This window comes from Alternaria dauci, chromosome 1 (genome assembly GCF_042100115.1).
Source record: "Alternaria dauci strain A2016 chromosome 1, whole genome shotgun sequence".
Taxonomy (NCBI): Eukaryota; Fungi; Ascomycota; class Dothideomycetes; order Pleosporales; family Pleosporaceae; genus Alternaria; species Alternaria dauci.
In genome coordinates, this window is record NC_091272.1 from 5,297,529 (window position 1) to 5,322,757 (window position 25,229).

A 25,229-nucleotide genomic window follows, 5' to 3' on the forward strand; every position below is an offset into this window, starting at 1 on the left:
AGACGGGTATCTTCCCGCTTAACTACGTGGAGAAGCTGCAAGATCCGACGCGCGAGGAGCTTGAGAGGGAGGCACAGAACGAGGCCGAGGTCTTCGCGCAAATAAGGAATGTGGAGAAGTTGCTGGCACTCTTGAGCACTAGCTCACAGCCAGGTGGTGGCGATGCGCGAGACAACGAGGAAATCACAGAGCTCTACCACTCAACGCTAGCCATCCGGCCCAAGTTGATTGAGCTCATTGGCAAGTACTCGCAGAAGAAGGGTAGGTTCACTAAGAGCAGAGTTATGTTTAGCGACTAATCTTTGCAGATGACTTTACACAACTGAACGAGAAGTTCATCAAGGCTCGCCGAGACTATGAAGCTATGTTGGAGGCATCCATGTCCCAGCCCCCACAGCCCGCATACGGCGGCCGTCCTGGATATGGCGCCTACAACGCACTACCTCCCTCGAATTACCAAGGATATCCACCTGTATCCTCCACACCGCAACAAGACCCAACTCGCTATGGCTATGGCGCACCCCAGCAACATGGACCTCCTTCGCAAGCTCCACCTGCAGGCTCAGGCCCTGCGTTCTTCATGGTTCCTCCAGGCGAACAGCGGACACAGCAGACTCCGAAGCCAGGCCCACCATCGGACCCCTATACCCTATCACCAGGGAGAGTACCAGTCGGAGGGCGGCCGCAAAGCTTCGGACCTCAAGAGCTAGCGACGAGCCAATACGACTCACCAGTAGACAACCGTCAATCCTTTCATGCCCCTAGCCAGCCACCGCAAGGCTACGAGCAGGGCGGTTACCCACCGCAGCAAGGACCTCCGCAAGGGCCACCACAAGGGCAGCAGAACCCTTACGAGCAACTGTCTTCACCGCCTCCGCAACAAATCCCACAAGATCAACAGCCTCCTCCATCGGACCCTTACTCGCAACAACCGCCTCAACAAGGTTACGGTTACCCGCCTGCACAACCTGGTTACGCACCACCAGCACCACCGGGCGCTGCCTCGAGCCCTGCGCCCCCTGCCCAAGGATATTTGCCATATCGTCCTGGAGGCCAGGCACCGAGCGCGCCGCCTGTAGGCGGAGACGATGCTTCTGGTTTCTACCGGTAGAATCGGTCTTGGAGGAGGATTGCGTGACCGTAATACCATGTAGTTGACATAGGTTGCAGTGTAAGCGTAATACCTGGTTTTGTAAAGATCAAAATACTACCAATTTGTAACTACTCTTGCATGGACCATATATCTTGACATGTGCATGGAAAAGTGTATATTGGGACTCTTTCGCCATCACCTTACGATGAACTTCCCCATTGTAGATTTTGCAGACTTTTGTGCCTATCGTCTCAAGTCTAACAATTTGTTTTCGAACACACATCACATGATTTCAAGATCCAACATCTAAGCTTTCATATCTGTAATTCATCTACAGTCATGGCAATATCCCCATTCTAGGCTCGACCAAGATGAAGTCATAGATGCTCCTTTTCCATGCCGAAACGAACATCATGTGTGCCCACAAGATCATTCATAACCCGAAATATGCTCCCAGCTTTTGGTAGATAGTAAATGTCGTTACATCCCTATATATTCATGAATCCGAAAAACCCGCCCTAAGCACGCTCCCTACGGCCGCCGCCGTTACCACCCCTGGAAACAATGTCAAGAATCATCTGGCGAGCCTCCTCGCAACCGTCCTTGGTACCGACGATTTCAATAGCCTCGTCCTTGGCTTGGTCGCGAGGCACTTGAATCTTTGTGCCCGTCTTCTTGCGAAGGTCGTTGATAGTGGCACCACCGGGTCCGACAACGAGCCTGGGAGATGTTAGTATCGCTGGGTTACTACATGTATTAAGGACTCAGCTTACCTGTAGCTTCGTGGGTCCGGCAGAATGAGGTAGCCAGTGGATGAAGGCTTGGAAGCAGCCTTGATGGCATCCTCGAGCCTCTGGCGGGCCTTGGGAAGGTTCTCAGTGGGTCCACGCAGGATCCAGGGGATGGTGGCAGTGAGATCGGCGCCCTCTTCCGGAGCGTTGTGGTCGACAATCTCCCATGAATGCGAATCGGCACCAGCGCTCGCGTCATCAGTGATCAAGGGCAGAGCGCCGTTGGCACCCTTCCTAGACTTTCCAGCCTCGGCCTGAGCAGGCTTCGCGGGGATCTGTTCGCCGCCGTGGTCAACGGTAACCTTGTGCTGGTTCTTGAGTTGACGGAAGAACTGGCCGTTGTCTGAGATAACATGGTGAAGGTAGCGGGGGACCTGGATGGTCTCGCCTTCCTGACCTTTGACCAGCTCAAGAATATGCTCCTTGGCCTTCTCAACGGCAGCAGGCTCACCAGTGATCTTCACCTGACTACGGGCAGCACCAGTGGTAGTCTGCTTAGGGATATCGAGCTGGATGTTGAGCTGCGACTCGAGGGAACGACGTGTCTCACCACCACGACCAATGAGCAGACGGTGCTTGTCGGGGGAAATCTCGATGGTTTCGGTCGTTTGGTTCTCGAGAGAGGAGACTTGCGCCTTCAGAGCGGCAACAATCTTCTCGACAACATTCTTGGGACCTTCAACACGGATAGCCGACTCGTCAGACTCTGCGCGAGGGAAGCGCACCATGCGAGCCAAGTCGCGGGAGTTGTCAGGCCCGCCAGCTGAGGTAACAATGGAGCGGATGTTGGCACCGCTGCCACCGATGAGGTTCCTGTGGTGCTTCCTGTCGACCTCCAGAGTCTCAACAATGGTATCATCAAACTCACGAGCACGCTCTTGCAGGATCTTCTTGGCTGCCTCAACCGCCTTCTTGGTACCCTTGAGCTTGATCTCTGCGCGGCCGGATGGGTCAGCACCATCGCGGGCACCAGGAACGTCAATCTGGCAGCCAGTCTCGAGGCGGATGTTCTCCATCTCGCGACCACCTGATCCAATCAGACGAGGGATGTTGCTCTGAGCGACCGAGACAGTGTCGCTGAAAGAGTTGTCCTTAATGTACTGTAGCAGACTGAGCACTTCGTCGCGGGCCTCATCTGCACCCTTCTTGGGTCCTCGGACAATGACTTCGTCTTGGTTTTGACCCGACTTGACATTCTTCTGCGACGATGCATCTCCCGCCTCGTCGTCGTTTTGTGCGCGTCGAGGGAAGTTGATGCGTACACCGTAGCGGTCCTGAAGACGCTCGACCTGCTTGCCGCCGGCACCGATCAGGTCACGGTGGAACTGAGGCGCAACCTTTAGGATGTGAGTAGCCTCGTCTTCGAGCTTCTTTGCCATGTCAAGGATGTCCTTCTTGCATTGCTGGGCCTTTGCAGAAGGTCCCTTCAGCTCGACCTTGCCGTCATTGATCTGAACATCGACGTCGTACTTCTGGCGCAGACGTTGAATGTTCTCTCCGCCCTTTCCGACGAGATGACTCGCGTACTTCTGGGGGTAGTCGAAGGTAGTGACGTGGTTGCGCTCAAGCTCATCCTTCTCAGCTTGCTCGATGAAAGCGAGAATCTTAGCGTTGAGCTCGTCAACAGCATTTGACGGTCCACGGATGGCGAAGCTGTTGTTCGAGCGGCTGTGAGGTTCCGGTCGTCGCTGGCCAAACAGCGCCTGAACGGGAACCTGGTCGGGGCCGAGGCCCTGCTGCTGTTCGTTGACAAACTGCTCGATCTTGCGGTGGAACTTGGGATTGGACTCCAGTCCACGAGTATCGATCTGCGGTTGGTTCTTGGTCAATCCAAGGATGTAGCGCTGAGCATCTTGCAGACCTTGCTGGTATGCCTTGATCTCAGCTGGGGAGGGTCGGCCACGAGGAATGGCATACTCGTCGTATGGAGTCTGGCCTTCATAGACAAGGATCAACTCAGGTGATTGCTCATTCTCGTCTGGGAAGACAATGTGAACACCATGATCCTGTCGGACCTTGGGTGCGTTTTGCTGTTGCAAGAACTGGTGGTAGAAAGGATCAACGTCCATGGTCGCAAAGCGGCTAGGTGGGTGCGACTGGAAGAGGCTCATGATGTCGCCACGAGCCTTCATACTGTTCTTTCCGTCGCGAGCGTAGATTTCCCAGCCAGTTGGTGCGTCACGGTCAGTAGGCGCAACAATGCTGGCCTCGTGCATGCGCTCAAGATCGGCGAGGGCCTTTCGTTGGCGCAGGTAGCGCGTGAGGTTGTGTGCATGTGCCTGTGAGTTGGGGCCCTTGTGCTCGCGAGCAGCGTCTGCAGTAGCCATGGTCATGCTAGCAGCAAGATCTTCGAGCTTGTTGATACCCTGCTCGATCTTGTTGGGCGGGCCGACAATGTAGACCGTCTCGCTGTCGTCCGAGCTTGGGGGCAGGACGATGCTGCAGCCGGTCTCCTCGAGGAAGTCATGGAGAGAGTTGCCCCGTTCACCGACAATGAACTGGTGTCGGCCGCGCTCGATGGATCGTTGCTCGATAGCCAGTTGTTGGCGGAGCTGCTGAGCACGACGCTCAAGCTCGGCCTGGATCTGCTGCGCGGCGGCACGGTCACCAGAGACTTGGATAGGGAAGTTCGCCTGGGGCGCAAACTGAACGGGCTGTCCGCGGGTGGCCTGGGGAGGCGCCTGGGATTGCCAAGTGTGGTACTGGGGAATCTGGATGTTGACATCGCGGCCCTGGACAAGTCTGTCGGCATGGACATTGTTGGGGCCAGCGAGGAAAGGATAGAACTCGGCAGGGATATCCTTGAGACGCAGGTTCACGGTCGAGGTGCGTTCGTTGACGATGGCATCAATCTCACGACGAGCCATCTCAGCAGTCAAGGCATTGCCCTCAATGTGGACATTGACCACGGTATCCTCATCCTCGCCGGGCTCGGCCTTGGGGACCTGAATGCGGGCGCCGGTGCGCTTGCTGATTTCCTGGATCTTGGAACCTTGACGACCGATGATGTGGGCGCGAACGGAGGCGGGGACGGGGACATCGACGGATTGCTAGTGATGGTGGTTAGGGTTGTTTTCATGGACGTGCATGGGTGGCTTACCTTGGAGCCGACCTCGTTGGCGACTTCCTTGAGCGCCTGCCTGACGGCTTCAACGGGACCGGTGGCCTCGAAGATGAGAGCGCCCTGGCCCTGCTTGTAGTCGAGCTTGGCCTTGGAGCGCCTGTTGATGTCGCGGACAATCTCGTTGATGGGCTTCTTCAGCTCACCACGGGGAGCGACCTGGTGGGCAGCGAGAGAGATGCGTTCGGTGTGCTTGCCGGGGATGTTCATGGACGGGAGGGCAGGGCCACGGGCGGGAGCAGACTGGGCAGTCGCGCTGCCATTGACGCCGTTGGAGGTGACAGCAGCCGGCTTCTTGCCCCAGGTGGGAGCGACAGAAGCCTGGGGGCGGGGCTTGACAGGACCGAGAGCCGGGAAGGCCTCCTCGGACTGCGTGTTCAGAGCAGGCTTCTTGGGCGCGGCGGGAGCGTCGTCGGCCTTTTGCTTGCCGGCGGCCTTCTCGCTGAGAGGAGCAGCGGTGTCGGGGGCAGCAGCGTGGGCGAGGTCTTCCTCGTCGGGCACGTCCTCGACGGTGACATGGTGGTCGGCATGTTCCTGCATGAGCTTCTGCGCCGGGGTCAGGCCCTCGGTGGCAGAGCTAGCAACTGCTTCGGATGCCATGGTGATTGAGTGTTAAACCGTTTCGACAGATACCAAAGGGCGTTCGCGTGGACGGTGAAGAGGGGAGGCTTAGAGACTCGGGGCCAGCTTGACGTGGTAGCAAATATCGGTGAGGGATGTCGGCCTGTTGCACAGGGTCGAGGTTAGCGGATGGGTGAGAAGGCAGTAGTGGAGAAATAAATATAAGGGTAGAGGTCCCGTCGCTTGCTCGCTGCCACTTTAGTGCGTCTGGTTGGCTGTGCGTACCTGGGTACTAGGTAATGTCACCCGGAGCTTGGCCCAGGGAAAATAGTTGCGCGGATTTGTGTGCTGTCTTTCTTGCTCAGCAGGTCATCATGTGGATGCACAGACGGTGAAGGCTCAATTGATTAAATAGACGGCTAGTACCAACTACAACGACGGCAGAGGCCCGACTCGGGGGATGCAATGTGGCCAGCCAGACCTCGAATGTCCCAGTAGCTTCGAGGACCGTGCCTGCAGCTGCATCCCGGTCCGCGCTATGCTGCATCCCGCTACGGGTAAAGCGCGCTAGCCTCCACTCCTCTTACAACCTCAACCATCGCAATCCCCTCGGTTGTCGTCAAGTTTCCCTAGCGAGCTATTGGGAACGAAACAGAACTCTGGCACCTCCCTCTCCACCACCGGTGTCTTTTCTCCATCACATCACCACCCTTGATCTACCCCCGGTTGTCCCTTTTTCGCCCTCGTCTCCCATATGACCGTCGCCCAAAACCCCCGATGGAGCCTTTCATCATACTTGCCCCCCAACATCACAATATCACGAATATCCCCCTTGTCGTTGTTCCATTCACAGTAAACTTCTCTCATCCCTCCCCCCTTGTCCTTTGTAAACCCCATAAACTTCTCCTTGCAACGCTTGGCACTCGAGTCATAGCTCCACGCAAACCTACTCTCACCTGGAAAAGCCCCACCATTCGGAGGAGCATTACCGTTGTCGAGTGAGATTCTAAAGACCCAATCTATCGGCAGACCGTCGTGGCCGCTCAACGTGATCGTCACAGTTACTGGCTTGTCCCCGTAAATCATTTGGTTCCCGTGATTGTCGCAGAATTGGTTCATTCCTCGCACCCACTGTGAAACTTCAGGGAAGTGGTTCTTATTCGCTGGGCATGCGTTGGGGTTGAGGCGACGAACGAGGTGCGTTGAGGTACTATTGGAGGGTTCGTGGAGCATTGCCCCATGTGTGGAGTGTAGAGGGGCCAGAGGGGCGGCCAGAACCATGTTCGCGAAGACGAGGCCTATAAAGCCAAGCATGGTGGAGTACATGTAATGATGTCGTCTTGCCTTGGTATGCTGATTTAGTAAGTACGTGTGGTCACGAAAGCGAAGGATGGTGAGAGCAGGAGATTATCGTACCTATGCTGCTCTATTAATCATTACCTTTGTAGGTACCTGGGTAAGTATAGCCTAACACATCACCCAACAAACACAACGCTAAGCATAGTGAAGGACACGAGCATGAGCGCGTGCCATAGTCGGCATTTACGAGAAGGATAACAATCCACATTGGGTTTGACTTGACGACGTCTAAGCCGACGGAGAGGGCAACCTTCATGAGGTGTCGTCACAAAGACGACAAAGAAGCCATCTGCACAGCCCTGCACCTGAAATTTCAAGCCCAAATATAAAGACGAAACACGCAGAATTCAGATCACAACAATTGGCCTTGGCTAAGAGTCATGGCTGAGTATTGCCGGTTCGGGTGATGCTGTAAATGGAAACGCGAAAGAGGAGAGCAGACAGGGGTATCAGTAGATCAAGTCTGCGAACGAATTTTTACGAACTAGTATCCCATTTCAAATAAACCAAGACCTTTACCTCAGACTAAGATCTGGAAAGCATGCGGACTCGAAGACCGCCAAGTCATGCATTACCTGCCTAGGACCATATGGTGCAGATTACGCATACGAGACATTTGTCGCAAACGCCTTTAGGTACGAATGAGGTCCCAATCAGCGTCGTCGTAACTTGCGGAGAATAAATAGAGTAACGAAGACCCTGGTATGGCACAGCACAGGGCGGTGCCATACGATGGAGGTCTGAAACAACAGACCACGACAGCTTCGGGAAGACATGCACAATGAACGCATGTGGCGTGCTTGGCCTGTGCAAATCACAAGCAACTTCTTTAGGTCAACAAAACATGCAATTTGCAAAATCGCATGGAAGCTGCCAGATACCCATGATGGCGTAATGAGTATCTGTATCGGGCATCTACTTCGCTTCCTTCTCCACTCTGCCTTTTGTCTTCCCGTATGCACCACCAGCCAATTTGCGCATCTCCAGCGCCCTCTTGTACGGCGGCGCAGTGGGCGGCTGCACAGGATCCAGACTGACCCTGTCCTTGGGAAGATGATACGTTGCGTCCGAATCATACGCCGACAGATCACCACAAGCCAGGAACGGTGCTATCCATCGCTGTCCGCCTTCCTCAATATCATCTTCATTTTCCGTCTCAGAACCCAGATCAATCTCAATCGCCCCATCCTCTCTCACGCGCCGAGTGCCCTTCTTCTCCCATTTCTGTGTATCCGAAAGCGCTGGGGTAGGTAACTGCGTCCCCGCGCCGAGCGGCTTGTCCAAACTAGCCGTGAAACCCTCTGGCGGACAAAAGCCCTCGCATACGACAAACGCCTCGATACTACTTGCGCGACTACTCCTTGGCTTCGCTACACGCACCCTTTCAAACACGATTTTCAACTGCGCGAACAGCAGATCGACGTCCTTGCCCCGAAAGATCTTGGCTACGAACTTGCCCCCAGGTTTCAGCACGCACAGGGCGAGGTTGAGCGCCGCCCATAGCAGCTGGCTTTGCACGTAAATGTCTAGATCATGCAGGCCAGTGACATCGGGTGCGCCGTCTGAGATGACGAGGTCAACAGGGGAGGAGCCTTGGGGTGCGGCGGGATCGTATGTGTCTGGGTCGAGGGCTTTGAGCATCAGAGGAATGGTGGAGGGGTGGGTTATGTCTGCGCGCATTGTTGTTACGCCTTCGAGGGGGCTCATGGGCTGGAGGTCGATGGCTACGATGCGTACGCCTTCTCTAGGTTTTGGCTTGTCGTCCACCTTTACGTCTGATGGAGAGGTTGCCTGCGTAGTCGACTCTTGTTTGTCATGGCCCAAGACGTAGTTTCTTGTGGCAGCTTGTTTGTCTTGCCAGCCTGCTCGTCCAAATTTCTCTCCTTTGATGAGTACACGTGAGAGCACCTGACTCCAACTTCCTGGTGCGGCGCATAGATCGACAACTCGTGTGACTCCTTCGAATAGGTTGAATTCTTCGTCTAGTTGGAGAAGTTTGTAGGCTGATCTGGCTCGCCATCCTTCTTCTTTTGCCAGACGGTAGTAGGCATCTCTCTTGTCCTTGGATGATTTTCCCATGTTTGTGTGATACGGCTATCCCTGACTCTTTCTGTTTTCCACTGTGGTTTTGGTTCTCTGCTCCCCGCGATGTGACTAAGTTGACTTCTGTGGTTAACCAGCAACCACTCTCGACCAATTCGTCCACCAAATTTTGTCCTGCTCTTTCTGCCTCGTGCTGATATACACAGACAATGCAGATCGAAAAACGCCGATTAACGAGTGCGAGTCATGCACGTGAAGTGTGGGAAAGCGCTGCGTGGGCTAGAGTAATGTGGGGCACCCCCGAGGTCCCGAACGCCGAAAGTTTTCCAAAAAGTTCGCGCGCGTATCGACTTCACGACACAACTCAATCGCACAACATCCACGATGAAGCGTCCCAATACCGCCCCGCAGAAGCCGTCGCAAAAGGCGCACAAACGCCAAAAAGTTGAGCGCTCAAAAGCCGCGCCCTTTCCAAAGCCTCTCCCTTCGTCGACGAAAGCCAAGCGCCGGGTGCAACTCAACGAGCTGGGATGGAAGCCCGTGTCTATGCCCGATCGGTTGGACGATGTCGAAGGCTTCTATGGGCTTGAAGAGATTGACGATGTGGAGATTGTGAAAGACCCAGTTACTGGGAACCTCACCTTCGAGACTACCAAGACGGAAGACGAGGTGGCACAAGATGTGGAGGAAGCGTGGCAGCGGGAAGAAGAAGAGGCAAAACGCCTGGAGGCGATAACTTTTGGGGATAAGGAGGCAAATGGACAAGAAGACACCACACAAGCGGATGCTGCACAGGAACCAGCGCAGGGAGAGAACGAGGAGGTCGCCTGGGAGGGCTTCAGCGACGAGGAGGATGCGCAAACAGAGGCACACGCGCCGGTGGCGGATACAGATGTTACGGATGTAGCAGATGCTACTACCACCAATGGCGAACCAGAGGTGAAGAAACTTACGAAAACTGAGAAGAAAAAAAGGGCCAAGGAAGCAAAGCTCAAGAAACTAGAAGAGGAAAAGGCCAAGGCAGAACTAGCAACCCCAGACGATGTCGAGGAGGAACACGACGACGAGGACCATGAGGAGAACAACGAGGATGAAGATGAGGACGACGTTGAAGATCGTGAAGACGGCGAAACATTCGGACCTGGCGCATTCGATATTCTGGCGAACCAACCCGAAGACGACGATGACGAGACAGATGTGCGCGCATGGAATGAATTGGATCTTTCCGAAGAGATGCTAGGCGCATTGGCAAAGCTCAAGTTCTCGAAACCCACCGGTATCCAAGCGTCTACAATACCCGAGATTATGGCAGGAAGGGACGTTATTGGCAAGGCCTCGACAGGTTCGGGTAAAACGCTCGCTTTCGGCATCCCGATTGTAGAGTCGTGGCTTGCTGCTCGATCGACGGCCAAAGATCCCGAGGACAAAGCACCTATCGCGCTGATCATTGCACCAACACGTGAACTTGCGCATCAGATCAACAATCACTTGGTCGCTCTCTGCGCGAAGGGCGACTTCGACCCCCCGTACATCGCGTCCATCACAGGTGGTCTGTCCGTACAGAAGCAGCGCAGGCAATTGGAGAAGGCAGACATTGTTGTTGGTACGCCAGGACGACTGTGGGAGGTTATCAGCAGCGGTCAAGGCCTGCTGCCCAAGTTCAAGCAGATCAAGTTCCTGGTTGTTGATGAGGCTGATCGCTTGCTGAGCGAAGGGCACTTCAAAGAAATGAGCGAGATTCTCAAAGTCTTGGAGCCTGACGATGAGCCTAACGAGAACGGTGATGAGGAACAAGCACCAGAATCCCTACGCCAAACTCTTGTGTTTTCAGCGACTTTCGGGAAAGACTTGCAACGGAAACTCGCTGGCAAGTCTAAATATAGTGGCGACCTCATGAGCCAGCAACAGTCTATGGAGTACCTGCTCAAGAAACTCCGGTTCCGGGAAGAGAAGCCGATGTTCATCGACGCCAACCCAACTTCGCAGATGGCCAGCAAGCTACAGGAAGGACTCATCGAGTGCGCCGGAACTGAGAAGGATCTTTATCTCTATTCTCTGCTAATGTTCTACACGAAGAAGCGCGCTTTAGTTTTCACCAACTCAATCTCTGCCGTCCGTCGCATAACACCGTTCTTGACAAACCTGGCTCTACCAGCGTTACCACTACATTCGAACATGCCCCAGAAAGCCCGTCTGCGTTCGATCGAACGGTTCAAGGAGCGACCCGGGTCTATTCTGGTTGCTACAGACGTTGCTGCCAGAGGTCTGGACATACCCAAGATAGACTTGGTCATTCACTACCATCTGCCTCGCGCCGCCGATACATATGTCCATCGATCCGGACGTACCGCACGTGCAGATGCTTCAGGAGCTAGTATTCTGATCTGTGCTCCAGAGGAAGTCGCGGGTGTACGAAGACTTATTGCCAAGGTCCATGCACGCGCCAGCGATGCTCCCAAGTCCAAGAAGACGGCCTTTTTCATCCGCACCCTGGACATCGACCGCCGTATCGTCTCGCGCTTGAAGCCTCGCGCTACCATCTCGAAAAAGCTATCTGACACTGTCATTGCAAAGGAGAAGAAGCATAGCGAGGATGACCTACTACGACGAGCTGCCGAAGATCTTGGTGTCAACTACGACAGTGAAGAGTTGGAGAAGGAAGCACCGGGCAAGAAAGGTCGTGGAAGCGGCCGGAAGAAGAAGGAAAAGGAAGCGAGCGAAATGACAAAGGCGGAGATGCAATCGCTGAGAGCAGAGCTGAAGCATCTCCTGAGCCAGAAGATCAATACTGGTGTCAGTGCGAGATATCTCACGAGTGGCGGGATTGATGTCGATGCGCTTGTGGCTGGCGAGGGCAACATGGAGTTTCTGGGTAACCTGGATGGACTTGGGTTTGATGAGGTCGCTGAGTAGTTCGTGCTCTGTTTGGACGATACCCACCAATTTAGAAATGTGCCACCACTTCGAATTCTCAATCTCTCGATGCTGTCAGGACTTCTGCGTCTTTCATGACTTTCTTGCTAGTACGTTGTGGAAGAGTGGAGTGCAGTCTCATGAAGCCATTTCACAAACAACAGGTCTTTATAACACTCGTTATTCTAACCATTTTGTGGTTAACAATACAACAGAAGGACTCTTGATGATGCTCTTTGGTCCTCCAATCACAACTATGAATCTGGTCGCGACCCCGTTGAATTCCATCCAAAATATCACCTCATGGTACACAGTCTGGGCGGCCGTCGTCTGTTATATTTTACTCTACTTTCACATCGCTTCCTACACTCGCGATGTCTTGGACGTTATCCTAGACTTCGAGTTCAACATATCATTCGCGTTTATACTCGCACTAGCTTTCGTCACTGGTCGCCTCCGAGATGGCCTCCAGAAAAGCCAGGAAGTGCGCCAAGAAGCGCTCTACAATCTAGAGATTTCTCGACACGGCGAAGAATCGCTCAGGAACGAGCTGGCCGAATCCAACAGACGCTTTCTCCTTGTTGAGGCTGAACGAGAAGAAGAAAAGAAAGAGATGGAAGAATGCAAGGCAAAAAACAATGAGCACATAAGAGCGAACACTAAACTCCAGAGGGATAACACGAGGCTATTGAAGCAGCTCTCTGATGCTGAACAAGGCGGATTTGTCGCAGACAGGTTTCACAGGAAGCGGATCAACGACAGGCACATTGAATACTACACTTCTCTCATAAAGCTCCACGAAAGTATAATCAATACACTGGAAATGGTGATAGTGGAGTTCAGAAACGCCACATCCCCCAGAGTCAATGACCTCGGCCAGACAGAGTTACATCACGAAAGCTGTATCGTTCCTTTGACAGATCTGTCACAGAGACTCCACAAAAGTCGTGTCAAACTCAACAAAGGACTGGATACAGTCAAGAGAATCGATACCATCCTGCGCCTCCAGAGACTTCCAAGTGACGAGATGGACAGCCTAGTAGTCAAGAGGGTAGAGAGCGATCTGAAGAAGGCGGACGATGAGTATGAGCATTTGTTCGTGAGGAATGACATGGTGGATGAGACCACTGCTATATCGACGGAAGACAATTCGGAACGAAATGAAAATGAGAATGAAGAGAGAATAGCTAGCTACTGCAAGGCTCTCCAAGACGCAGCTGGTATGGGAGATTATGAGGGGGAGGATGACCTTGGGATGATGGGAAGTATGATAGGCGGCCAACAGGTGCGTCTTTAGGTAAGTGATGGTGTAGGTTGTGGTTTCGGCAAGAGTCTTTTGTGAACAGTCGCGTGTGTTTCATAGACTCTAATTGATACCGATGACGCAGAGTTTCCCTACATCAGAGCTAAGAAGGGTATGATGACTCAAGCGTCTGACGGGCGAGAGGAAACTCAATGAAAGTAAAGAATGACATGACACGTGCCATCAGACCCCCGCTCCGTATAGCAAGATCTGTCGTCGTAGTCGTCTCTTCTTTACACCACACACCAGACAGCAAACATGAAGCCCAACACCGCCAGGGACTTGGCGCCTCCGGACGCGAAAAGCGAGCCAGCACCCGAAAACAGCCACGCCGGCACTGCAGACGAGCTTAAATCAAGATCTTGCAAAGTCGCTGATGGCCTCAAGCCTATCCATACCCTCTTCCTCCAGGACCTGGTACCGATACTCGTTCTTTACATAGTATCGCTATTTATATGCCGCCATTTCCTCGTCTCATTCTTCTTCATGCTCTATCTAGGACTCGTCGCCGAGAAAAGACTATTCGACATGAATGAGAATTTCAAGAAGGTCATCACCTCCATACGACTGGGTGATGACACCAAGACCAAGAGTAGCAGCGCCACCATGAAGGAATATTTCGAAGGCAACCAAGCGATCAAAGATTTGGCCCAGCGTTCGCTCGATACAGTATTTGAGTTCCGGAAAGCGTCGTACAAGAGCAAAGAAGCGTTCACCCAGTTGGAAACAATTCGGGACATAGACTTCCTCATCATGTGCAGACAAGCGAATGATATGCGTCTACGATACTTCCAGGTGTATCTGGGTCTTTACGGAGGACTCGTTAATACGATTGAGCAGATTGTCAAACACGTCAAAGCTATCGCGCAATCGAAAGTCAAAGGCACGAAGAGGAACAGCAACAATCGTAATGGCGGGCTCCAGAACAACCTTGCAGGCCCTCTAGAGGACGTGGCTGCCGACCTGAAACAAAGTCAGTGGAGAATCAAGAAACAGGTCGCTATGGCGGAGAAGATCAAGGCTATGCTCGAACGCGAGGGCTTGGTCCCGGACGAGATTCATCGACTGGTCAAAGAAGCGGAGGGCGATATCCAGCACCCGCAGGACACGTCACTTCCTCAGCGACCGGCAGACTCAAATCCACCGAGCACTGTGGTATCGCCACCGCCGCTCAGCATGGATATGGATGGAAGGCTGGAAAAGCATTACGAGGATCTGGACAAGTGGTTCCAGAGCTTGCAGAATCGGCCTGTTGTCCGAGACGAGGGCTGATGAGATGGTTATCGCAAGAGATATTGAGCTGCGAGCTGCGAGCTGCTCACACCTGGATCCGAGGATACCTATATTATCCTATTGTCAGTCATAGATAGGGTGTTAGCGAAATGAATGTGTTAAATACCGCTTCTAACTTTTTCCAGTGCCTCACGAAGAAAAGCCGCCATTGATATCGCGTGTTTTATATTTGTGGGTGGAAGTCCTCTACTGCTGCGACGTGCTACAGTAGGCCTCCTGGGAGAACGAAATGCGACGCTACCTAGGTACACTTTCGTCGTCTCCTATTGCGACGTGCAGGCAGAAGCCACGGTCCTGGCGTCGGCGTGGCAAAGGATGACGTTGGCATTCACACAGCCGCGGAGCAGTGCAGGCTTCACTGCCCTCTCATTTCTGATTGTGTACTCTAGTCGATAGAAATTGGAGTGACTTGGAGCTTCCTGAGGACACAATAATGTTAGCGCAGCGAGTATAGGGACAATGCGCCCTTGATGCCTCTCTCCATGTTCTGGGCATGGACGCTGCCAATCGGCGCGTTCTTCAGTTAAATGTTTCAGCCTTGCCTTGTGCGTAGCCGCAACACTCTTGACATCTTCTCGTCGCCTGTATCGGTGTTTACTAAATCCTAACCGCCATGTTTTCAGCCACATGCAATATCTTCGGAGACAAGGTTCACCGAGAGGTGATGGCCGATATACATAACCACCTATCGCGTAGTCAATCGCGGCCTTGACCGATGATTTCGAAGAATCAGCGCGACTTGTTTTCTTGTCTCATTATAAAATCAGCACGAACTCTGTTCGTCTTAGCTGCCTTCAGCCTTGCATGCTCTACACATAATGCTGGGTTGGCGGTGTCTGTGGTTTGTCGAACGCTTATAGATTGCCCCGCAGTGGCTTGCAGTGGCACATTCAAAGTAAGCTCAACTCCCTGAATTTCAGCCTTGCGCGCAACAGTCTTGTATTTAAGACGCTTCCTACCCACTTTTGATTTGCAATTATTGACAGATATTTGCTGCGCCGGGTATGCTCACGGCCCAGAGATTGATTCTAGCAAAATGACAAAGGTTGACTATCTTCCACAACGCCATGACCGCTGGCGAAAGGAACCCCGAGAACTAAAAGCGCATGACAAGCATAGCATGGTATCAATATACGAAGACGATGTAAGCCACAAAATTCTATAAATCCCTGCGCACAGCTGAAACTATGTAGACAGGGGTAGTGTTTGACAAGGAGGTGGTCAGTGACGACGATATACCGCGGATTTGTGAGCGAACAACATTACCGCGAGCAGGTGCGAAGTGGTCATTACAGCTGTGCGTGTAGATCATTCGATAATTTTGGAGTTTATTGACATCACTCAAGGCTTCTCACATGCGAGGAAGACTTGGATATTCTTGGCTATCCTATTCCGTACTCATTGAAAGCCGTCATCGCTCTCTGGTCACACTGGCATATTCCCTACAACCATATTCCCAGTTACTTTTCCAATGACAATGTAACGATGCAGTTTTCTCCAGTCCTAGGCGAAAGCACTTGGCGAGGTATGTCAGTTCGTCTTTCATTGTGGTTGAAGAGAATGATGGCGGACAAAGAGATAGTCTATCGATGCGCCTTCAAGACTGACGGACAAGCTAGGCTTCTCCTCCGATTCAGATCAATTTGCATCTGTGGTTGTATACAATACGCTCACACGGCAGACATTTGGCGTCTGCGTCATGCCCACAGGAGACTACCTGGATCGTCTTACAGAACGCATAGAGTCGTGTAAGACTTTTGCATCGGATCCTTTCTTTGTACCAGTATCCTGGACATCACTTGTGATAGACCACTTAGGGAAAGAGTGTGATGAACTTTCTCTATCATGTCCACAAGTCGCAAACATGATAGGCTATCTCTCAGAAGATGAGGAACAGGACTCGGATAGATTACCTAATGTGACACAGGTACCACGGCGCTTGAATAACATAGCTACGCGTTATGGAGTTTTGGATTATCGGCGTTTAATAACCGGCGAGCATCTAGATCAATTGGACAAGCAGCTTCGGAATTCACCCAACGAATACTCTCCTGTCGTTCGTGCTGAGTTGCAAGAGCAAACGTTCTACTTGCTGCAATGCACAAAAAACATCGACTTCAATTCTCGATACGGTAAAGAACTTATTCAATCTATGGTACAGACGGTACGTGTTGTTCTAGCAATGTTGCTATGAATACAAACTTATCGTTAAAGGTGTATGCAACCCTCCAGCAAAGGGACAACCAACTCAACCATCGCTATGGTGCCGACATGCGACTCATTACCGCCATCACTCTCATCTTCCTTCCCGGAACCTTTGTCGCAACCTTCTTCAGTACGACATTCTGGAACTTCTCTCCTGACAACAGAGGCGCAAAAGTGACCTACTGGGTGTATCTGTATTTCGTAGTCACACTAGGGCTGACGCTCATAGTCCTCGTAGTGTGGAGGAAATTCAGTGCGTTCAAGCGATTGGTTGCGAAGATGATGAAAATCGTATCCCGAATACCTTTGTTAGGAAGAATGATGAAGAAGAAGCGGATGAATGATGAGGAGCAAGGGAGAAAGGGCGACTGAGACACTTTCATTTGATGTATAATATCTACAATAGAATCCTCCTGTTAGTTGTAGCCTAATCATAAAGTCGTTTATCATCACAGCGGATTGAAGTTGGTGCGGCATATGAGACAAACCATGACAATTTCACAATTCACAGCCCTAGATATAGCCCCTTCTACTCATCCAATTGGAGTGGGTAAAGTGGGATGACGTTATCTCATGTACTTGGTGTCTCAAAGTCCTCCTGTGCCGCAGCAACCAGGCAACTATGCATGCACTGCGCCACCAGAATCATCCAAACTCCCCGTCCCCAACACAGCTTCTCTTACTTTCCCAACGACAAACTTTCATCCACCCTGAACTCTACCCCGTACAAACTCATTCCATTTTCCAGCTCCTCATCTTCAAGCATCAATCCAATGACTGCCTCATCATCTCCATCTGCCCTGTAGTCCCGATAACGCATGTACTTTTCCCATTCGACAACACATATGCTCACGATGGATGGAACATAGATAACAGCGAACAGACTGTACAATTTCCAGTATATGATGCTGAATATGTATAAGACAGCGAGGATAGCGAAGGCGATGGCGGCGGGTGTATTGTCGATCTTGAAGAAGTTGATCGGTTCGTCGTGACGACACGGAGCATGCCGAGGCCTGTGGTTTGCTTCGGTAGAAGTTGTAGAAGGAGTTCCGGCGCGTGAAGGTAGTGCAGATGGAAATGAATCTAAACTTGGGGATCGTGGTGGAGATGGTTGCTGTGATAGCATTGTGTGAGGTTCATCCTTGCAACTGACGAAGTCCGCCATTGCGATAGACGTCAAAGACACCTTCTGGTTAGTCTGTGTGGAGAAGAATTGTGTAAAAAAGGGCCCGCAAGTGTTTATTACACCGATCCGATGCCGTGCCTCACTTGTCGAAATCGCATGCGGCATGACCGGTCATGGAATCTGCCTTGCTGTGCCGCAAGAGACAGTTGGGGCCATCCCGGTCAGCCATTTGGAACGAGAAAGGCACAATTCCGCGACGCAAACTCAGTCGAAAGTCCCAATGAGAGTGAAGGTACGATTCCGTGTTGACATCCTCGTCATTACTCCTCAACCATTTCGGTTTGCCTGCTGCGCAAGATACGCCTTCTTCCACCTCTCATAGCCCCGGCTGACAGCAGCTCTCTCATACCCATCCTGGTCTTTATCATCACTTTCGCTTTCGTCGACATCGACTTCCCATCCGCTCTTCTCCCCTCTTGCAACCACCCGCTTAATCCACATCTTCACCACCCACCTGCTAATCACCAATCCCAACCCACCAACTCCAATAATGAAAGGAATCAGTTGTCCGACACTCGTCCATAATCCGCTCAGCCCGCTCACATGATTCCAACGTAGCGTTAATTCAAGTTGCAGAATGACGATGACGTGAATCAGAAGATCGAGGATGACGTAGTACCAGCCAAGCCAGATCTTTTTTGGCGTAGAAGGGTGGGCGAGGAGAAAAGAAGAAGCTAGCGACACTGAAGTCCATGGAGGTAACGAAGTCGCATTCTTAGATGCTGCCGTATAGGTAATAGCAGCATATGTCTGGAAAGGTCCGTTGAGTGGGTCGAGGAGGCGGGATTGACGAAGGTGTGAGTAGACGACGAAAGCTTGCGGTGGGTAGCGGCATGTCAGAAATGCTATGTAGCTGTGTAATTGGCAGTGGAACCACGATGGTGGTGACGGCTTTGGGCCTGCTGGAGTGCGGTACTTCTTGGGGAAGAGAATCGATCGTGCGATCACTGGAAACGCAAGGGGTTTGCCATTAGTGCTCATCTGATATGGACTTGCTGCAACGCAGTGTTGGATGTATAGCTCGCTCTCGTAGACTTCGTGGATGATACACAGGTCGGGGCTGTGTTCCGGGGCGTTGGGTTCGGCATGAGCAGACATTGCCAATGTTGGAGATGCCGGGGATGAAATCTCTTGAATAGTAATGCGGGAGGACCGCTTAGAGTTTCCCTGGGAAGCAATAGGACGAGAGTTTTCCCACTCTGCTCTACGGTGCGTCAGGGGATCTGAGCGCGTGCGAACTAGGCTGAGTGGACGGACATGTCCGAAACTTGATCCTGCCGGTAAGCAACGAGCACATAAATCTCGAGGGCATTGATCATGCAATCCTGTTTCCACTGAAGCATTGTACACTGAACTGCCATCGCCTGCAGTCCTGTCCTTCTCTTCTACCGTCCCTTCATTTGTGCTTTGTGGCTGAGACTCCTCCCACGTCCTAGCTGCCTCCACGAACTTTCTCCTCTTCTCCCTTACCTTCCAAGCGGTCCACGGTCTCAGGAACTCCACTACAATCCAATAGATCGTACAGAGCAACACGAACAGACTCATGGCCATCATGACCTTCCTCGCCCAGCCAAAGAGATTTGTTTTGACGACATACATCATCAACCATGTCCCACATGGCGTTATCTTCGTCGAATCCAGGCCTGCCCACCAAAACCACACATGCAGACAGATGTTCACAAGATTGACAATCTCGCACACCACCCTCCGCAAGAAGCTCCCGCGAGAGAAGGTAGCCTTGCTATACGAGGACTTGGCCCGTACGCCCATCATACAACTCCATGCCAGTATCTGTAGCAATATGAATGCCTCCACGGCATATACATCGGATGGATCCGAGGCGTAGATCAACGCGACAATGAGGATCGCGACGCTAAAGATGCTAACGGAATCGCGCAGGACCTGGACTTCAGACAGGAGGAAGTAGTTTGCGAACCAGACGGCGAGGATCTGTGCGTAGATACCGATCCGGATTCCGATGCCGTAGATGTCGTTGTTGCCTTCGAAGCCACACGTTGGATCGAGTGTTGCATGGTTGAGGACGGTGGGAAGCGATCGAGACGAAATGTGGTGGTACATCAACGCTAGAAGGGTATCCGAAAGTAAATGCGACGGAATTTGGAAACATGGAACAAGCCAGGAACAAGGTACTACATGTTAGCAATGTCTAACAGGCATCAATATCGTGTTGCTGCGCCGCATGCTGTGTACTGTCTCTAAGCGCCCAGGTTCATGCGTAGCGAAGACCTGAGGCAAGCCATTCGCCACAGGCGCCAGGTGCTGAAACGGCAAGATATCGTCCAACAGCCGCGCGACAAAAGTGCGGGACGTTGTAGACCGCGAAGCGCAAGACTTTTGCATGCTCACACGCGGAGTGCAGAACGTAGGGCGGAAGAAAGAGTCGCAGGATGAAAGACGTAAATGTCCTATTATCATGAGCATTTATCAACAACAAGCCCACGAGCTATCGCTCTTATCCCCAAACTCCAAAAAAACAAATCCTCCCTGCTGTGGTATGCTCGCTCAGAATGCCCCAAAACACCTTATGACCATCGTCGTTCTCTTATCGTGCGCATCGCGGGCCACGTGTGGCCTGTGTCCGCTTTCACACGCGCGTGTGCTACCGCTGATGGAATCCATGTGCCACCGCATGTGATATCTTCGCTATCGTATTTACATGACCGTGCAAGGAATGCAGCAGCAACTGCAGTCGTCGGTGCTGATGCAGCTGCACTTGCCGCCCTGAGGCTTGACGATGGAGCCAGCAGCCGAGGAAACGGAGTTTGTAGAGGCAGGCATTTTGGCGTATGGATTATGCGCGGATCGCGAAGGTTGTAGAGGTCTGGCGAGTGGGTTATGGACGGTCGATTTGTATTTGTTGGGTCGCGAGATGACGGAGTTGCGCTGCGATGACGTTAGCAGTGTTCGCGACCACAGGGCTGGGTGTAACCCGTACAGTGTGTGCGATGGAGAGAGATAAGAAGACAAGGTCTGCGCGAGATGCTGAACGGGTGTGTTTGAGGGGGCAAAGGGGAGATTAATACGTTTGCAAAGAGCATTCAACCCTGCTTCAATGCTGCGCTGCGCATGGCGCTAGGCCAATGACACGGCCACGCTAAATGAACATGACGTCGCCCCCTGTGGCGGTGAAGGTGGCTAACGCCGCGCGTTCGGTAGAAGGCTCGTCGAGACATGTATGCATGCAATAGAATAGAAACACAAGCGAAATGTTTATGTAAACGTGCATTGCATTTATCATGTATCTAGATTGTGAAACTATGGGAAAGGGTATTGCTGAACATTAGATGAGGAAAGCCCAATACCGTGTCGCTATGAACATGCAGGTGTTGTTCGCGTCTGGCGCTTGATATCTCAGACGTCTCTCCAAGTCATTTGACCCTTCTCAGCGTATGGCGTCTTAATAGCTGTGGTGGGTTAGCTACTAGCTTCTCGAGAGATGTTTGCAATCGTCTTACCGTTGCTGTCTCCAAACGGGTCATTCTCGTCCTCCTCTGGCTCGCTGTCTGGCTCGACACGCTGAGGGGGCATAGGGATGCTCGTTGGCCGGGGTGGCTTTGGAGGCGCCGACTCGTTCATGTTCATACTGGCCATAGCAGCAGACACATTGCCCTCTTCATTGTCACTGTCACTGTCGTCGTCGATGCTCTTGTCCATAATTTCAAATGCCATAAGTCCCTTGACGAGCTCGTCGTTGGCATTCAGAAGACCGCCAATGTATTGCTCTGATTCCACCAAGTGAATGTAACGTAAGATCTGGCGACGGAGTTGCTTGCAGGTCTCGAAACGTCGCATCACCTCTGGATTGTCGCTAACCCGCTCTTGCTCACGATTGATGAGCTGCAATCCGTTCAGCAAGTTTGTACTAGCAACGTTTGCCGATGCCATAGTCTCGAGCATTTGTCCTTTCTCCCTTTCCAGGTTGAATGGCTGGCCTTTGGTCTTCTTCTTGTCTTTCTTGTTCCTACTGAAGAGTGAGGTTGAGGAAGCGGGAGTAACAGCACCGGGTGCAACAGGTGCAGTGGTTCTTGACGACGACGCATGTTGTGGCTCCGGCCGCCTGTTGCGAGGAGGAGAGGGCGAGTTGTCCTCACGCTCACGTGCAGCCTCGGCATCTTGCTGTCGTACAATCCGAGACTGCTGCGGTTGAGGACGCTTGGTACGAGGAAGTTCTTTGTGCAGTGCTGCTATTCGCTCAAGTCCAGGGGTTCCCTTGTAGGCGACAGCCCATCCTCGGAACAAAACGTTGGCCTTTTGCCTGACATCCGCATCAACCGTGTCATCCCTGGCAAGAATGCGAAGTCGCTCTAGGAGGGGCTCGTCTGCAAAAGCTTTCTGAAATCTAGTACCAGCATTCTGGATCAGAGCGTCCAGGATGACCAGGGCGCGGATCTGGCGATGTACGTTGCCATACTTGCTGTTCAAGTATTAGATCATGTCTTTGCACGGGCGAATTTGACTCACAGCTTCTTTCGTAAAGCTCGGGCTGCTTCTGTAGGACCAGACGCCTGGATGCGAATGACTTCGATGAGATCAACGATACCACCGACATCCTGCAACGATTAGCTTCGATATGCAATGTGCAGGGTCCAACTTACATTCTCCTCGTATTGCTCGCTTGTCAGTCGATCTATTTGGACCGTGACAGCCGAGAAAGCGTGTTTCTGCGATGTATCCACTGTCTTAGCACCTTGTGACAGTGTCCAAAGAAACACAGTGGGCAAGGATTCTCGAAAATTGGAAGGTCGGCGTATGCCTTGGGATCCTTGTGATGATGAAGCGCTTTGCGAGGGGACTCGGTTGACGAAGAGATTGATACAGACGGAGCTTTGCGATACAAAGGAAGTGCTTCAAGATCAGGACGAGCACTGCTACAGGAAGATCTCCTACAAAGCGAGTTCCTCTTGAGAAGCGGTTCACCGTCGTACCAAGAAGCGTGGGACATCATGATTGGAAGAGGAAGAGATATACGAAAGACGAACTGAGCAGGATTGATGCATCTGAAAGCATGGTGTCTCGAAGCTCTTAAAGAGAAACCAATCTGAAGAACAACTTACAGGCATCGTAAGTTGGTCGCTTGATTTGACCCTTCAGGGTAAGCACCAGCTAAACCTGGAGGCGAAAAAAAGCAACACTCTACCGAGCAGGATGTTTGCTTGCTTGTCAGAACAAATCTGGACAAAATCAGGGTCTGGTGTTTTCAATAGGGTCTGAAAGCTGTCGGAGGGTTGGTCTGAAGGTAGAGGTCCGGTGTTACAGATAAGAATAGACGACCCGGGCTCCCACGAACACGAGTTGGCGAGTTGTGCAAAGTTCACAGAGTGAGATCTGAGCGAGGATGAGAAAGGTCCGAAGCGAAAGTCTATGGAGCAGTGGTTGCCTATGCGCACACGATAGGTGAATCAACTTCCTTGATCGGGCTGAAGCTACCTGCCTTACTCAGCCCCCACTTGCGGGGTGCAACCACACGTCGCGCGACTTCCCCCTCAGATTTCCTCATTCTATCTCTCGCACACCACTGGCATACCGTATCGCTGCGCCAGAATTACGATGAACACGGCAAATGCGCTGCATCGCGATTGGAGTGCGGAGGTGACGGGTGAAGGAAATGGCGATGGCGCGTGAGAGGCCCAGACCGCGTCCATTCACCTTTTCTCGCCACACATTGCTTTATCTCGTGTCGTCTTAACTAACCTGAGGTATGCAGATATACTCAAGTTTCTTATTCTTCAACCTCCAGTTTCACAGCCATCAATCAGCCCTCGACGCAGTTCCCGACGCCCCAATCGCCAATAGCAGCACCCATCCAGCAGAACCAAGCGCGGCGAAGAGCGAGCGTTCACGGACGACGGCGACACAACCCTGTTGTCGCGCAGTATCTCGGTCTTGGTACTGCAAGCGAGCCTACGCATCTCGAGATATATGCTTCTTCGCCGGCAACATCAGCCAGCCCACCGCGGAAAGCTACACGCAAGCGAACAAAGTTGGCTGCCCCTGGGGACACATCGGATGGTAGACACACGAATGCGGAAGCGAGAGAAGTTGCCAATCAACAGCGTGTGTCAGAGAGCTTTCGGGTGACGAAACCTGTACGCAAGTCTGCAGCATCTTCATCCAAAACTGCACTGTCCAGGACTGCGTATTCGGCATCCGTCGACAATGTACAACCACAGCATTCGACAGCAGATGGTGATGGCACAACAGTGTCCGATCATGTTCCTACCACTCAAGCCTATGATGTGACGCATCGTCGTTTTGCAAGCTCTGAGACTGTTCAGAATGTTAGCCAAGACACCGTGGCCACACTACCTGTGCAACATCCGGGTGACGCTTGCTTATTCGATCTCGAAGACGATGACTATGATACCACTGAAGCTAGACAAGCTGATTGCAATCTGGCTCTGCAGCAACACGAAAATCTGAATTTCGCAGACGACGACTTCGACTTTGACATCGGTGATGATGAGCTGCTCGCGTTGATATCTGAAGGTGACGGTACATGTCCTGACCTTGCAAAGCCTACCCCAGAGTCCCACGCGCAATCATACGACACGGTCGATCACAGACTACGCTCTACTTCAGGCTCATGCGCAGACGTTTCCGCCAAGCTTGAACAAGTTGCCACAAAGACGAATTCACAGCAAATACCAAAACAGTTTGTATCCCCAGTCACTCTGACAACGCGCTTGCAGGCCGCATACGGCAACCCAGGCTGCGCAAAGATTCCGAAACCAATTGTCAGGCCGCCGTTTCCTGAGCCTGTTCGTGATCGCTCGCCCATCATCGGACTCTCATCAAACTCATTGCTCAGGACGTGTTTCCGCATTGGCGAGGTGATTAACCAGAGTTGCCAAGCATCCAAGTCTGGGAAGCACATTATGATCGAGATGTACGCCAAGATACTTGCTTCGGAGCGAACTGGCACAGAGCAGCAATTTACGTTCTGCGACCTCTTCCATGCCAGACCACCTTATATCAAGGGGTCATACAACGCTGCAATCTGGAAGTCGGTGGAGCTATTCGAGTATGACTGCAGCAGACTTTTGCAGCAAGGGCGAATATGTCGGTGCATTGGCACTATGAAGCGCGAGGGTAAGGCGTGGGCCATGACAGTGCTCAACATCTGGGAAGCGACCTGGGAAGACATTGAGTGGGTAGAGGCCGTTGTGAACTCCTAGCGGCATCGTGGGAAGTACTCAGGGGTGCTCGGCAAGGATGATCTATGGGTGATCTAAGCGTCATAATCGACATCTAGGGGCAGGCGTATGGGAGGTCTCGATATGCGATGGAGCAACATGTTTATTGCATGTAATATGTAGTTGAGGAATGTGTTGTGCCTT

The 25,229-nt window shown here is 52.3% G+C and overlaps 6 protein-coding genes across 6 annotated transcripts; 3 read left to right on the top strand and 3 right to left on the bottom strand.

Moving 5' to 3' along the window:
* Positions 1-1,431: 1,431 nt before the first annotated feature.
* Positions 1,432-6,016, bottom strand: ACET3X_001640 (uncharacterized protein). Its single transcript, XM_069446954.1, has 4 exons — positions 5,852-6,016; positions 4,985-5,729; positions 1,867-4,934; positions 1,432-1,813 (listed from the first exon to the last, which is right to left on the bottom strand). The coding sequence occupies exons 2-4, from the start codon at positions 5,603-5,605 to the stop codon at positions 1,612-1,614; spliced, it is 3,891 nt and encodes a 1,296-aa protein (XP_069311882.1). The 5' UTR covers positions 5,606-5,729; positions 5,852-6,016; the 3' UTR covers positions 1,432-1,611.
* A 1,824-nt stretch (positions 6,017-7,840) lies between these two features.
* Positions 7,841-9,004, bottom strand: ACET3X_001641 (uncharacterized protein; the record flags this gene model as incomplete). The annotated part of the gene is made up of 1 exon (XM_069446955.1): positions 7,841-9,004. The coding sequence occupies one exon, from the start codon at positions 9,002-9,004 to the stop codon at positions 7,841-7,843; it is 1,164 nt and encodes a 387-aa protein (XP_069311883.1).
* A 348-nt stretch (positions 9,005-9,352) lies between these two features.
* ACET3X_001642 (uncharacterized protein) lies at positions 9,353-11,881 on the top strand (the record flags this gene model as incomplete). Its single annotated transcript, XM_069446956.1, has 1 exon — positions 9,353-11,881. The coding sequence occupies one exon, from the start codon at positions 9,353-9,355 to the stop codon at positions 11,879-11,881; it is 2,529 nt and encodes an 842-aa protein (XP_069311884.1).
* A 1,561-nt stretch (positions 11,882-13,442) lies between these two features.
* On the top strand, positions 13,443-14,456 carry ACET3X_001643 (uncharacterized protein; the record flags this gene model as incomplete). The annotated part of the gene is made up of 1 exon (XM_069446957.1): positions 13,443-14,456. The coding sequence occupies one exon, from the start codon at positions 13,443-13,445 to the stop codon at positions 14,454-14,456; it is 1,014 nt and encodes a 337-aa protein (XP_069311885.1).
* Positions 14,457-15,597: 1,141 nt separating this feature from the next.
* On the top strand, positions 15,598-17,054 carry ACET3X_001644 (uncharacterized protein; the record flags this gene model as incomplete). Its single annotated transcript, XM_069446958.1, has 5 exons — positions 15,598-15,621; positions 15,671-15,774; positions 15,824-16,002; positions 16,097-16,641; positions 16,692-17,054. The coding sequence occupies 5 exons, from the start codon at positions 15,598-15,600 to the stop codon at positions 17,052-17,054; spliced, it is 1,215 nt and encodes a 404-aa protein (XP_069311886.1).
* Positions 17,055-20,544: 3,490 nt separating this feature from the next.
* Positions 20,545-22,952, bottom strand: ACET3X_001645 (uncharacterized protein; the record flags this gene model as incomplete). Its single annotated transcript, XM_069446959.1, has 7 exons — positions 20,545-20,775; positions 20,828-20,874; positions 21,270-21,296; positions 21,348-22,306; positions 22,354-22,442; positions 22,488-22,553; positions 22,947-22,952. 7 exons carry the CDS (start codon positions 22,950-22,952, stop codon positions 20,545-20,547), a joined length of 1,425 nt encoding a protein of 474 aa, XP_069311887.1.
* Positions 22,953-25,229: the final 2,277 nt, after the last annotated feature.

What these genes read in the sequence shown, in the direction of transcription:
- ACET3X_001640 (XM_069446954.1), bottom strand. Translation starts at nt 5,605, where the DNA reads ATGGCATCCGAAGCAGTTGCTAGCTCTGCCACCGAGGGCCTGACCCCG. An exon ending in CCAACGAGGTCGGCTCCAAG is followed by an intron (nt 4,935 to 4,984) that starts GTAAGCCACCCA and finishes CACCATCACTAG; the next exon opens with CAATCCGTCGATGTCCCCGT. An exon ending in CCGGACCCACGAAGCTACAG is followed by an intron (nt 1,814 to 1,866) that starts GTAAGCTGAGTC and finishes AACATCTCCCAG; the next exon opens with GCTCGTTGTCGGACCCGGTG.